At 39.3% G+C, this 15,780-nt stretch overlaps 2 protein-coding genes across 2 annotated transcripts; both read right to left on the bottom strand.

Annotated features, from left to right (window-relative positions):
• Positions 1 to 1,644: 1,644 nt before the first annotated feature.
• LOC128692214 (adhesive plaque matrix protein-like) lies at positions 1,645 to 5,715 on the bottom strand. The gene is made up of 3 exons (XM_053781288.2): positions 5,686 to 5,715; positions 2,897 to 3,031; positions 1,645 to 2,581 (listed from the first exon to the last, which is right to left on the bottom strand). Exons 2-3 carry the CDS (start codon positions 3,026 to 3,028, stop codon positions 2,138 to 2,140), a joined length of 576 nt encoding a protein of 191 aa, XP_053637263.1. The 5' UTR covers positions 3,029 to 3,031; positions 5,686 to 5,715; the 3' UTR covers positions 1,645 to 2,137.
• A 4,220-nt stretch (positions 5,716 to 9,935) lies between these two features.
• LOC128692223 (uncharacterized) lies at positions 9,936 to 14,074 on the bottom strand. Its single transcript, XM_053781297.2, has 3 exons — positions 14,057 to 14,074; positions 12,886 to 13,176; positions 9,936 to 11,543 (listed from the first exon to the last, which is right to left on the bottom strand). Exons 2-3 carry the CDS (start codon positions 13,174 to 13,176, stop codon positions 11,103 to 11,105), a joined length of 732 nt encoding a protein of 243 aa, XP_053637272.2. The 5' UTR covers positions 14,057 to 14,074; the 3' UTR covers positions 9,936 to 11,102.
• Between the last annotated feature and the right edge of the window lie 1,706 nt (positions 14,075 to 15,780).

Here is a 15,780-nt window from a genome sequence, read left to right as displayed (position 1 = left end):
CGTGTTGTTGGAGTGTAAGAAGTATAGCATTTATGAAGGATTCCTGGGTAACCAGTTAGTAGATGATGTGGAAGCACGAAGTTCCTGTACTCTGAAGGAGGACTGAGAATATTGTAACTCTGAGGGTTACTGTAAACAGGTGAAGAAATACAGACAAGTAAGACACAGTGTGCAGGTTGTGGCACTCAAGTATCACACTTCTCCTCCACAAGGAACGAACGAATTCTCACAGAAACAAGAAACATGATAGAATAAATATATTGGTTGAGAAAAAACTGTACTGTGAGGTGTTGAGCGGGTCTGTGATGTCACCTGTTGCTCTGTAATACCAGTGTTAGGTTTAATGTGAATGAGTTCGGTATTTCTGAAGTCGAAATCGAACTTGAGTTTTGATTATGTTGGTCCTTGCTGATTCTAATCGAAGTCTGCTTCACCTTTTAGTTTTCTTATCAACTACTTTGGTTTCGAGTAAATTCAGCAAGTGTTTCTCGGTGCTGTTGTATAATTTTTCGGCTTTGTCTGTGTCATTCTTCAGACAAATACACCATGTGTTCTCTAATCCTCTTGAATAAGACACATGTGCAATACCTGAGCACTTTCATTGATGGAGATATTTCCCAATAAGTGACTATTTCAATCTAATCCAAAAAATAAATACTCGAGACGATGGAAGAAGTGAAAAGGTAATTATGAGTTGATCAATTCTTTAGCTTTGATAGGAGGTGTTGTTCACTCCCTCAATTTTGATCAATCAGATAATTGCTCATGGGTATGTACATGAAAGGTTCACCTACGTAATATTTTTCACACCCTCCACAAGGTGTAGTGTAAACACCGGCTGAGGTATGTCTCTGGTTTCCATCTAAATCTGAACTAAGTCTTTGATGGTACTGAGGAAAAAGTTAGCCACTCTGGCGGTGTCTTGAGTATTGCCTTGGCTACTCCGTGTGTTGTTTACATGTAGATTTAACAGCTAGAGACGGGGTCGTGTCTGATGTTTATATGTGTGTATATATATATATATATATATATATATATATATATATATATATATATATATATATATATATATATATATATATATATATATATATATATATATATATATGTATATATACTATATATATATATATATATATATATATATATATATATATATATATATATATATATATATATATAAAAACACTGATCTCTGGCTGAAGGAGACTCGAACCTACGAACCTTAGGACAAGGTACGCAGTGCTTTACCAATCTACCCACACTGGACCAAAACGTGTAGCGCATGCTACACGCCAAGGTATTGGTCCAGTGTGGGTAGATTGGTAAAGCACTGCGTACCTTGTCCTAAGGTTCGTAGGTTCGAGTCTCCTTCAGCCAGAGATCAGTGTTTGTGTATATTTCGCATGCTCTCGCGAATTCCTTGCATATATATATATATATATATATATATATATATATATATATATATATATATATATATATATATATATACATATATTTAAATTAATATATGCTACTTCGACAGGCTGTTACTACTTCTGTCACCTCGCACTCACACGGGTTTAGCGCCTTCTGACATACCAATCACCGGAGGGTAACAAAAAAACAGCTCTGAAGAATATAACTTAAATATGTGTATATATATATATATAAAATAATTACATCTTAGAACCCGTGAAGCAGAAATAATATATTAATAAAGCAGAATAAATCCTACAATAAAGCTGGATAGCAATAAATATTTATACAGAGTCTGAGATGATGTTTTTATTATTTACATAATTATTATTAATTTTTATTTATTTTTATTCTTTTGCTAATGACTGTCATCTCATTCTTGCCCAATTTTATTCTGACTTATTATTAATATTTTCAATAAAGTGTATCTTAATGCTTGAGAAATTTTTATACAAAAATATATATATATTTTTTTCTCGAAAATCAGCCATCTTGTTTTGGGTGAAGACACAGAAGAAGCTTTCATCGGGTCGACGTTTCGCCCTGTGCAGTGCTGCGTCAGTTGTCGACGAAGCTCTAAGCCGAGCGAAACGTTGCTACAATCGAAGCCTGTCCTGCTACGCGCGTATCTACACACGTCGTCTCCGAGTGAGCGTAGGGGAGTCGAGCCACAAATTTAGAAGCCGTAGCCGTAGACAGGTTTGGGACACACTGTCTTGTAGGTCTGATGGGTCTTGGTCACCGTGTAGTACTGGGGGACCAGTTGGGTCTCGTACTGCGTGTGGTACTTCACGTACGTCTTGGTGAAGTACTTGGGTTTGTAGATGGTCTCGTAGACGGGCTGGTACTTTACGTCGGTCCTGTACTGGGTCTGGTACTGGGTCTTGGTAATGTACTTGGGAATGTACTTGATCTTAGTGGCGTAGTCAGTGTGGTAGGCAGTGTGGTAGTGGGTGCTGTACTTGGTGACGTACTGGACGTTGGTCTTGTAGACCACGTCCGTGATGTACTTGGGGACGTACTGGGTGTGGTGGAGGGTCTTGTGTTGGGTGTTGAAGTGGGTGTGGTAGTATGTAGTGGGTATGTACTCCTGTTTATAGACCGTCTCATATACTGGAACCTGCAAGCAATAATAATAATAATAATAATAATAATAATAATAATAATAATAATAATAATAATAATAATAATAATAATAATAATAATAATAATAATAATAATAATAATAATAATAATAATAAAAACTAAAATAGAAATACTAATAGACTGGACCTGTTCTAGTACTGACCTGCTGGACCTGTCCCAGTACTGACCTACTGGACCTGTCCCAGTACTGACCTACTGGATCTGTCCCATTACTGACCTACCGGACCTGTCCCAGTACTGACCTACTGGACCTGTTCTAGTACTGACCTGGACCTGTACCAGTACTGACCTGCTGGACCTGCGTCTGGTACTGGGTGACATAGATGGTCTCGGGGTAGCATGGTGCTGGGTATTCTGCCTCAGCCAGTACCGCTGCTGCTACTGCCGCTACCACCAGCAGGGTTCGAGTCACGGACATCATTGTCTGTCGAAAAGCAGGGAACCATTAAGCCACTCCACACACACACACACACACACACACACACACACACACACACACACACAATTACAGATGACTTTGCTGTTACACAAATGTAGTTGAACAAGTGTCAAGGATGTTGCCATGCTGTGTGAACACGAGTCTGTCACGAGTTGTGAACACATCAAGCAGAAATGATTTACGTGAGAGAGAGAGAGAGAGAGAGAGAGAGAGAGAGAGAGAGAGAGAGAGAGAGAGAGAGAGAGAGAGAGAGAGAGAGAGAGAGAGAGAGAGAGAGAGAGAGAGAGAGAGAGAGATTTGACATCAGCTGATGATTTCAAACGAGATCTTAGACTGTAAATAAAGCTAGGAACTTTTAACCTAACCTTGTAAAACCCTGTATGTGTAGAGAGAGAGAGAGAGAGAGAGAGAGAGAGAGAGAGAGAGAGAGAGAGAGAGAGAGAGAGAGAGAGAGAGAGAGAGAGAGAGAGAGAGAGAGAGAGAGAGAGAGAGAGAGAAAAGAGAGAGAGAGAGAGAGAGAGAGAGAGAGAGAGAGAGAGAGAGAGAGAGAGAGAGAGAGAAAGAGAGAGAGAGAAAGAAAGAAAGAGAAAGAGAGTATGAGGGCGATAGTGAGTAATAAATTTGGATATAAGAGAATTTAAAGAAATACTTCAATGTTAATCTTGGTTGATTTAATCCCCTCTCCCTTCTCCCCTCCCTCCTACCCTCTCTTCTCCCCTCCCTCCTACCCTCCCTTCTCCCCTCCCTCCTACCCTCCCTTTCTCCCCTCCCTCCTACCCTCCCTTCTCCCCTCCCTCCACCCCTCCCTCTCATATACATTCAGAAAATGGTTATTTCTTATTGTTCATGGGTCGAGGGTAGCGTGACGAATTCACACGCAAGCAGGAGACCACAGTTCGACCCCCACCCGCCACCCCAGCTCCTTCAGATTGCTATATTCAGCGGCTCGTGAAGAATTTTTTTTTCTCTCTGTGTCACTGGATGTGAACTGAGTTATACCAGGACACTTGTGTGTCGGAGTCTATGTGTCAGACGTGGTATGTGTCAACTGATGTGTCAGCCACAACCAGGGGTTCTCATGTGCCGACTCATGCGACATATGAAGGAGACCAGTAGCAGAACGATGTTTCTCACTGTGTGGAGCTTTTGTGGAGTCGCGTTTCGCTCTGTGTTGACTTTTATCATGTCATGACCTTCTGAAGCTCTACACAGAGCGAAATGTTGTCCCAATAAAAGCTGGTTCGGCAACTTGTGTTTCTGTCTGCAGTAAGACGTTTCGCGCATATGAGAAAGATGAAGTATATGTATCGACGAAAGATACGGGAGCGTCGATATTGTGTATCATTATTATAATGATCATTATTTATACGTTTATAATGATGTTGGTCCACCAGTGTGGTCTTGAAGACCAGGTCTGTGTATTTCAGTGATGCTGGTCCACCAGTATGGTCTTGAAGACCACGTTTGTGTACCTCAGTGATGCTGGTCCACGAGTGTGTGGTCTTGAAGACCAGGTCTGCGTACCTCGGTGGTGCTGGTCCATCACTGTGGTTTTGAAGACGAGGTCTGCGTACCTCAGTGATGCTGGTCCACCAGTATGGTCTTGAAGACCACGTTTGTGTACCTCAGTGATGCTGGTCCACGAGTGTGTGGTCTTGAAGACCAGGTCTGTGTACCTCAGTGGTGCTGGTCCATCACTGTGGTTTTGAAGACGAGGTCTGCGTACCTCAGTGATGCTGGTCCACCAGTATGGTCTTGAAGACCACGTTTGTGTACCTCAGTGATGCTGGTCCACGAGTGTGTGGTCTTGAAGACCAAGTCTGTGTACCTCAGTGGTGCTGGTCCACCAGTAGGGTATTGAAGGCTAAGTCTGTGTACCTCAGTGACGCTGGTCCATCACTGTGGTCTTGAAGACCAGGTCTGTGTACCTCAGTGATGTTGGTCCACCAGTGTGGTCTTAAAAACCAGTCTGTGTACCTCAGTAATGGTGGTCCACCAGTATGGTCTTAAAGACCAGGTTTGCCTATCTCAGTGAAAAATCGACTTGCCATATATCCTCCTCTATGTGTGTGTGTTACGTAACCGTGTAAAACCATGAAGATTCGATCCCCCTTCTGGAGGATCGAATCAGGATCCTCCACAATCAGGATCCTTTCTGACTGTGGCCACGTGAATGTGCTAGTGATTCCAGATCTCTGACTGTTGTTCTTTGTGTTCATCTTACACTGTGAGCTTTTATCATTCCTAAAATATTAATTCTCACAGAATCAAATACTCTTTCATTACATTAATGTTGAATAATATGTTGCAAGTTGACGAATAAGACACATATGCAACACCTGGATGTGACTTTATAGATGAATAAAACACATATGCAACACCTAAATGACTTTAAAGATATGTATGTGTCTCATTCATGAAGGATTCTATGGATTTCAAAATTCTTAGTACTTTAATGCAAAAATTAAGATGTCTTAATGGCCTTAAGAAAGCATCTTTACCCTCTGGTGGTACACAGGTGACCGGCAGCCTTAATGACCCCTCATCTAGTAGACAGACCTTAAACATGATGACCCCTCGTCTGGTAGATACGCTTTAAACTTAACAAATCAACCGAGAAGAAACGTCAGATCCTTTACCTGAGCTGTGGGTGACTTTCTGAGTGTAAGAGAGAGAATGGTGACACTCTGAACCCGGGGTTCCGTATTTATAGCCCCAAACACGACCCTTTCTGTGGGGTTGAAAGGGGGAGAGAGGGGAGGTGTGTGTGTGTCTGTGTAAGGGAAGGGGGTAGGGGGGTGTAGGGGGAGTGGGAGTGCCACACCACTGCGTGTCACTCGTCGTTGAGTGCCTGCCCTCCCATGTGCCACATGACACGCATTGCTGGGTGTCATGCATACCTGTCTGCCACGCGCCGCTGCCTCTCGCTTATGTTGACCTTATCTGCTTTTCGTAAGGTCTTTCTGCTCTCTGGTATATTAGCTTAAGATTGTAGTCCGGAGTATCGAGCCTGCTCACTAACTCCCCCCTTCGTTGATGAACCGAATGGGTTTAGCGCATCAGAAGAGAGTACAATGGTACGTGTTGGCTCTTCAAGATGTGCTTAACAGAAGGAATTTCCAGGTTTACAAACACACACACACACACACACACACACACACACACACACACACACACACACACACACACACACACACACACACACACACACACACACACACACACACACACACACACACACACACACACACACACACACACAGCCAGGAGCTGTGACTCGACCCCTGCAACCGCAACCACAACTAGGTGAGTACACACACACACAGTTAATGCCACATATCTTCAAACACATGTATGTGTACATGTTCCAGGCTCACATATGTTGATTTTTCTTAGTTTTTCCTTCATATTTGTAGTGATTTATTTCCGAAACAAAGACGTGTCGGGTGCAATATCTTGGGTTATTAACCCTCAAGGGTTAATAATCCCTGGTTATCCTGAATTATTAACTCACCTGAATAAATAATTCAAGGAAAGTGTTGAGTTATACTGGGATATTAACTCTCTCCCGTTAATCCTAGAAGGTTATTTAACCCAATAGGCTCTAGAGTTAATAATCTAGAGGAAAGTCTTTCTATATCCAAACTTAGAAAGTCATTTACATACATCAGGAACAGGAGGGACCCAAACACTGATCCTTGGGGAGCCCCACTCTTCATCTGTGCCAGCTACCACACCTCCTCTCTTACCCCTGTGCCTTCTATTACCAACCTATTCCTGAATCCAACTTTATCACCTTAACACCAACTCCACCTTTCAGTTTATGTGTTAGTATCCTGTATGGTACTATGTCGCCTGATTTCTTACAGTCTAGGAAAAAAGCAGTCTACCCTTCCCTTCAAGGTATTTCCTAGAACGAGACTTGCCATCTCCGTATTCCTGCAAAATTCTTCCGACGTATTTATTGCTTTCAAGGAACTTTAAGGGGGTACTGAAACGATTACAAACAACCTGGCTGGTCAGAAACTGGCGGAGGATCGAGACTAACATGCAAATAAGTTCAGTACTTAATAACAATAATAATAATAATAATGACTTAATAATTATATTTATCAAATTATTTTATCATTTTTTTATTAGCATTCCTATCTCAGATATGTAATGTGATATATATATATATATATATATATATATATATATATATATATATATATATATATATATATATATATATATATATATATATATATATATATATATATATATATATATATAAGTAAAAAGTATAAACTGTGTAAGTTAGCAGCATAACTGCCAAAAATCTTTTACTACAAAGGTGCAACATAATTTTTGCAAGCCGTGTAAAACATAGAAACATATAGCAACATATTGGTGACTGCAAAGGTGAACTGCGTGGGAAAGTCACGATGTTGGTGACGTTGGTAATGTGTATCCCTGGAAGGTTATTGTTGCTCCTGTTGCTTGAAGGCTTCGGTACTTTAGTAATGCCTCTTGATACAGCCGCTCTTGATTCACCCCCTCTTGATTCACCCTCTCTCGATTCACCCCCTCTTGATTCACCCCCTCTCGATTCACCCCCTCTTGATTCACCCCCTCTTGATTCACCCCCTCTCGATTCACCCCCTCTTGATTCACCCCCTCTTGATTTACCCCCTCTTGATTCACTCTCTCTCGATTCACCCGCTATTGATTCACCCCCTCTTGATTCACCCCCTCTTGATTCACCCCCTCTTGATTCACCCCCTCTCGATTCACCCCCTCTTGATTCACCCCCTCTCGATTCACCCCCTCTTGATTCACCCCCTCTTGATTCACTCCCTCTTGATTCACCCCTCTTCATTCAGCCCCTCTTGATTCACCCCCTCTTGATTCACCCCTCTTCATTCAGCCCCTCTTGATTCACCCCTCTTGATTCACTCCCTCTTGATTCACCCCTCTTCATTCAGCCCCTCTTGATTCACCCCCTCTTGATTCACCCCTCTTCATTCAGCCCTTCTTGATTCACCCCCTCTTGATTCACCCCTCTCGATTCACCCCCTCTTGATTCACCCCCTCTTGATTCACACCCTCTTGATTCACCCCCTCTTGATTCAGCCCCTCTTCATTCAGCCTCCCCCCACACACACAATTACGTAACAGTTAAAATAGGGGGGGGGGGAGAAATACCAGTCCCTATTCATGATAAATCAGCCTTCATGCCTGGAAATAAGAAAATTGGAGTCGAATATTTTTTTGCGCAAAACTAAGAAAAAAATCATTTGTCACGTGTGAAGCTTGAATTAAGTGCACGCAGGTCAATGCTTATTACAAATACATCAATCTCGGAGTGATTTGTGGATCCTGAAATTATTAACTATAGGTGGTTAAGGGGTGAAATTGTGGAAAAATTTTCAATATAAATAATCATGCGATTTTTACGTATATTTTTAATAGATTTTATTGCTAAGGTTGACTTATAAACTTGAGATTCAGTAGACTGACACACAAGGCTGTATATGCTTCTCAGTGTATACATTTCTCACTGTATATACACTGGGAGTATACTTTAATAACTATTATAAGTATTAAAGTGGTCTTGGCTGAAGGTATACACGTAATAAGCAGCCTTAATGACCCTCGTGTAGTAGATAGACTTTAAACCCCATTAACCAACCAGGTAGCCTTAAAGACCCTAGTGTAGTAGATAGACTTTAAACCCCATTAACCAACCAGGTAGCCTTAAAGACCCTAGTGTAGTAGATAGACTTTAAACCCCATTAACCAACCAGGTAGCCTTAAAGACCCTAGTGTAGTAGATAGACTTTAAACCCCATTAACCAACCAGGTAGCCTTAATGACCCTTGTGTAGTAGGTAAGTTTTAAACCTAATAAGCTAACTAATGAAGTCAGAAACTCTTCAAACTACTACTATGTCTCTCTTAAACTGTACTAAAGACAACAATACAGAGGTACACGTGTATATTTCAGCGCGCATCCGCCATGTTAGAGTGTGTGTACACTGACTGTATCTCCGTCATTATGACTCCAGGTTTTCACATGCACTGTCATGACTGCATGTGCAAAATATGTTACTGAAATAAGCTCTCAGTGTATGCATACTGACAGATATACAACTCTCAGTGTTTGTGTACTAATAGATACTTATCTCTGGGCTTTTATACACAAAGGTGTATATGCACTTTTCGGTGCATATAGGGACATATACTTGGTTATTTCCCAGTGTATATGCGCTTTTCGGTGCATATACACTGGGAAATAACCATCAGTATCTATCTATCTATCTAACTATCTATCTATCTATCTATCTATCTATCTATCTATCTATCTATATATATATATATATATATATATATATATATATATATATATATATATATATATATATATATATATATAAATATATATATATTATGTATGTATATATGTATATATATATATATATATATATATATATATATATATATATATATATATATATATATATATATATATATATATATATATATATATACTTATATAGATAGATAGATAGAAAGACAGATATACTGAGAGATACATACTTCTCGGTGTATATACAATTAAAGATCCAAAATACTGATCTGTATATATACCTGAGATACTTGATAAATATATTTCTGTGTATATATCGTACACTGAATGATAAACATTGTATGTATATATATATATATATATATATATATATATATATATATATATATATATATATATATATATATATATATATATATATATATATATATATATATATATATATATATATATATATATATATATATATATCGTTAATTTTTTCTGTCTCCAATCAGTAATTGAAATGGTTATCAATAAATATATTTATTCAATTCAGATATATTTTTATTCGTCTGGTTTTACATTCGTATACCTAGGCTGTACAGAGTTAGTTTTTTTTTTATTTTTGTTTCCATAGTAACATGCTCAAGGGTTACACATACATGTATAAAAATAAATAATATAGGAGTGTCTGTGTATGTAAATACAGTAGTTAAATACAGTAGTAATAAAGTAGCAAATGTATAATGCATTATTTGGGTATAAAAAATATCTCTTTAAAAAAGTGTTCAGCATTTTTAGCATTCATTACAGAATTAAGCATTTTTTTGCGTTCACCAAAAAATAATCAGTTTCAGCATTCCGAAGAGAATTAAGCATAATTGTTTTAAGCGTTCACTAAATCATTCGTAGCGTCAAGAAAGACCTAAAATAAATATTTTTTATATGATAGAAATATTAAAAAATATAATACTATACAATATATTTATATGATTAGTCTGTACAAAAAAAAATAGAAAGATGATTTGATTGTATGCATCGCCAGAGGCCAAAGGAATCTGTACTCAAAATATAAACATCGAGAGATGTTTATCTCTCATTGTATATACACTGAGAGACTTTGGTCCCTATTTTAGGGATTAAAATATCCTTGACTGGTGGTGAAGAGGTTATTTATAGCCTTAATGACTTGTTCAATGAGCTTTAAATCGATGAGCTTTAAGCCCGATTAACCAAACAATCAATTTAGCCTCAGGAATGCACAGGAACTCCAAGGAACTATACAATGTAAGACAAATTTCCGTAACCCAGGGCGGCGAGGCAGGAGATAAGACAGACGTACGTAACCCAGGGCGGCGAGGCAGGAGATAAGACAGACGTACGTAACCCAGGGCGGCGAGGCAGGAGATTAGACAGACGTACGGGCAACGAGACTTCTTGGTTCGCTCTCTACCTCATCTTTCAACATCCGAGAACCATGGTTCTCAAAGACTCGCACCCAAGCCAGTAGAACCTTTCGAACCTATTGGTGCATTTTGACTTCCATCTTTGTACCGTAGTGGGCCAGTATAATAGGTCCGGTTGGAGGACTGTAGGCTTAATGAAGGAAAATTGTCTTCTGTGTGGTAACGTTAATGATCGAGCAATACGTGTTAGTCTGTAGTTAGTGGGAAGAGAGAAGTCTGTAGATCTTGAGAGCTTAAAACACGGTCCTTATGAGGTTTTAGTGGTACCCGTAGACTGGTTTGGGACAAACTGTCTTGTAGCCGACTAGTTCCTGGACGACAGTCACGTATTGGGGAACTGCTTGAGTGTGGTACTGGGTCTGGTACTGTACTTTGGTTTTGGTTACGTACTGGGGTGTGTACTCGGTCTTGTAAAAGGTCTGGTACTGTACCTGGGTGTGGTACTTAGTCTGGTAGTGGGTGTCAGTGACGTACGTGGGGACATACTGAGGAACAGTGACGTACTGTGTATGGTACTGAGTTTGGTAGTTGGTCTGGTACTTAGTGACGTAATTAACTTGGGTCTTATAGACTACTTCGGTGACATACTTGGGCACGTACTGCGTCTGGTACTTGGTCTGGTACAAAGTCTGGTAGTTTGTCTTGTAGAGGGTAGTGGGAACGATCTGCTTATTGTACACCGTCTCGTACACTGGATACTGCAAAGAATAACAAAAAAATATTATTTACACAAGTATAACCTAGAAAAAATCGGTACATATAAACAATACATTAAATAAAGATTAAAAAAAAACATTAGAGAATATGAAAGTCATTGAAAAAAACCATGAAAGATTATAGTAGTTAATTAGCCTTTGCTTCCCGTCCTGGTGATTAGAAATATAAGACAAATATACTGTTGGGGAAAACTGACTTCAAATCTACAAGGAAACCACAGAGTGGAATGAGAAATTGGACGATATTTTGCTACCAATTTGTGCGTAAGTTCGAACTGTGTTTGCTATTGAACCAGACAATAGCAACGAGAGATGGGCAAAACAAGCAATTCCCTAGTAGTGGCTTGTTAGGCATTCTGCTGTAGTGTTGTAATTAGCCTCAACTGCCCTTTCAAGGAAGGATTTTTGGGATTCTACTGTAGTGTTGTAACTAGTCTCAATTGCCCTTTCAAAGAAGGATTTTTTTTTCTTGTTTGGGATTCTACTGTGGTGTTGTAACTTGTTTCCTTCAAACATTATCCATTGTTACTGACACTCAATAGGGTTACAGATGAGGGAAACACTTTGCCTTGTTGGTCATTAAATCTAAAACTTTAGGAAGCTTTAAAAAATATGCAAGACAAATATATGAACTGATTAAAAAATGGTTCAATTAATGAGGGACCTGCCTAGCACGGGCCAGTAGACATCTTGTAGTGATCCTTCGTATGCTTACATAATTATTCGTATTATGCTGGGTCTTACCTCTGTTTCTATGCCTCTGAGTTAGGATATATTGGAGTTAGTTATTTCTTAGTTATTAGTTGAGGCAACAGAGTTATGCTTCACTGACGTGAGAATCCAACAAAAAATGTTTTAACTGGACGTGATATTACTCTGCAAAAAGTGTGTATATATACACGGAAAGTTATGTTCATGCTTTTGTATGTGTTGGAATCCCTGTGTAATACCTATACATAAATTGTAAATGAAGTTAGTAGAATTACCCACAGCATATTGGGTAAAAGGCTGGACAAAATTCGTGGAGAGCGAAACGTTGCCACAATAAAATGTCGCATTAGTGCAGTTGTGTTCTTCTACCTAATAACCTAAACGCAGTGTATATATCTAACCTGAAGGAAAGTAAATTATCCCAGGGGTCTCTGCTGCTTTGTACCTAGAAGAGATAGTCTCCTGTTTCTTAGATCAATCCTGTTTACATCCTACTCCCCAGGCGTTGTGTGAAATGGTTTAAAGGCTCCCCGTTCTTCCCCTTCCTCCCATGACTACATGAGCAACAATTCTCTCCCTGGACAACAATCCTCTCGCTGGAAGAGTCACTTACATGAGCCACTTGAGTCTTGTAAGCCTGGATATACTTGGTCTCAGGGTAGCAGGGAGCTGGGTAGCCAGGGTCCGCCTCAGCCTTAGCTTCCGCTACGGCCTCTGGCGAGGCTTCGGGTAAAGCTTCAGCCTTGGGATCGGCCTTGGGATCAGCCTTGGGATCAGCCTTTGCCTCGGCCTTGGGATCAGCCTTTGCCTCAGCCTTGGGATCAGCCTTCGCTTCAGGTTCGGCTGTGGCCATAGCTACCAGAACCACCACCACTAGCACCAAGCGACCATAAGCCCACATCATCTGCGAAAAAAGGGCATAAAAAATTACAATTCCCTGACAGGAACAATTCACTACGAACCTACAATACATTGATGAATTAAACACATGACCAATACCTGAATTAGACACGACCAATGAATTGATGAATTAGACACATGACCAATGATTTGATGAATTAGACACATGACCAATGAATTGATGAATTAGACACATGACCAATATCTTGTTTGATGAGACAGTTCTCCAGCCAGTAGCCTTTTGAAATCTAATATAGAGAATCTCATCAATAAAACCACAGATTGGCAATAAAAATAGGACGATGTATCGGTCCGTCCTGGAGTGATTAATCCTATAGGAGGACCGAAACGTCTTGTCCAGTTTTCAGTTCCAGTTTGTGGGTTAATAGTGAAAATTTGGTTATTTATCAGTTTCTGAGAAGTTATTCTTTTTCCCTTTTTTTTACTAAAACATGAATGCTCAAAAATTTAATAATAGACATTTAGAATTTGCATGATTAAAAATTTTCAATTTTAAAATAATAATAATAATAATAATAATAATAATAATAATAATAATAATAATAATAATAATAATAATAATAATAATAATAAATTAGAACTTGACAAAGTATTATGACTGCTGACGTCAGTACAATAAATAATATTTTTTAAACCCTTTTTTTTTTAATTTTGACTCGAGTTCATGAACTCAATTTATACAAAATTAGTATTCGAGAAAAAGGCTTAGGCCTATGCTAATTTAAAGCAGTCAATGGAATTTTTCTTGAAAATTTATCGTTTTTCCTTCACCTATTTTTATTATATATATATTTATATATATATATATATATATATATATATATATATATATATATATATATATATATATATATAATATTTACCTTAAAAGGGGAGTTCTTTCAACGGTAGCAAGCAAGAAACTGAGGATAAACTGCAATCTGGCTGGTATATATAGGTGGGTGTGACGAGGCTTGTATTGGGAAGGTCGAATCACTGTGTGTGTGTGGCACCGTGGAAGTGTGTGTGTGTGTGCGTATCCGTGTGTGTGTGTGTGTGTGTGTGTGTGTGTCTGCGCATTCTTGCGTGTATGTGAACATCTATGTGTGCACTGAAGGAGGGGGGGATGAAAGATGTGAAGAGAGAGGGGAAGGTGAGTTAGGGAAAGAGGGGGGAAAGAAGGCAAGAAGGAACTGATACCTGTGGGTTCACCTGTGTTGGTCGAGCTCCAGCTCTTGGACCCCACTTCTCAGCCACTGGTTGAACCCTTCCATGTTTGTTGAGTCGCATAGGCAGTGAAATTTTGGTCTCGGAATTCCGATAAGGAGGTCATCTTCCGTGATTTAAATAGTGTTAACCACTAGTTCTCCTGCCTCGCGACAAACACTCTTGATTCTAGTTTATTTAAGTTTATAGCTTGTATCAGTAATCAGTCACCCTGGTTAAACACACACACACACGCACACACACACACACACACACACACACACACACACACACACACACACACACACACACACACACACACACACACACACACACACACACACACACACACACACACTGTCGTCAGTAAAGAGTCATGATGTTCTCATGTGTGTTCATTGCCCTTGGAGTTGGTAGTACCTCATGTGAGTTATGTTGCGGACCAGCATGTTGGCTATGTTGCAGAGCAGCATGTTGACAGTGTTGCTCAGGTCATGGCAATTACCTTGAGCATTCAGTCTATATCTCGTGGTATGACTTGTGATATGACTTGTGTATTAGCGATTGTGCAGTATGTCACCAGTTAGATGGAGGGACCAATGGAAGTGTGTGTGTATATATACATATATATATATATATATATATATATATATATATATATATATATATATATATATATATATATATATATATATATATATATATATATACATACACACACACGACAGTTTAGAAGCCCCTCCAATACAATGGTTCTTGAGGCTAGTCAGCGCAAGGAGTTTTGAAGGCTCGACCGTCTTTTAGTGTGGGAAATTCACCGAAAAGATTAATGACATATGTACTCAGCGCCCTGAAGGCAGGTATTATACCCCAAGACGGGCAGTCACCAGTTATCTCACACTTAAAGACATCACACTATGAATGAACATTCAGACAGTACTTTCACAATATAAAGACAGCAGGTTCTAGCTTCACCCAATATCCTGTGTAGATGCAACTTAACACAGAAGAAATTCGGAATTATAATAGTGATATTGCCATGACAACGATTTCGAAGTGAGCTGAGTACGATAACAACTGAGCTGAGTACGATAACAACTGAGCTGGTATTTGTAACAGCTTCTAGTTTCAAAAATACTGAGAAAGAGAAATGTTTGAGAGAGAGTGTGTGTGTGTATTTGTGTGTGTGTGTATGTGTGTGTGTGTGTGTGTGTGTGTGTGTGTGTGTGTGTGTGTGTGTGTGTGTGTGTGTGTGTGTGTGTGTGTGTGTGTGTGTGTGTGTGTGTGTACTCACCTAACTGTGATTGCAGGGGTCGAGTCATAGCTGTGTGAGTGTCTAATCACTACATGACAGGTATTTTAAGCTCTCTTAATAAGTATGTCTGAATGATTTTGCAATTAA

The sequence above is a fragment of the Cherax quadricarinatus genome, chromosome 53 (genome assembly GCF_038502225.1).
Source record: "Cherax quadricarinatus isolate ZL_2023a chromosome 53, ASM3850222v1, whole genome shotgun sequence".
NCBI classification, from domain to species: Eukaryota; Metazoa; Arthropoda; class Malacostraca; order Decapoda; family Parastacidae; genus Cherax; species Cherax quadricarinatus.
This window is presented reverse-complemented; position numbering and strand designations above follow the sequence as displayed.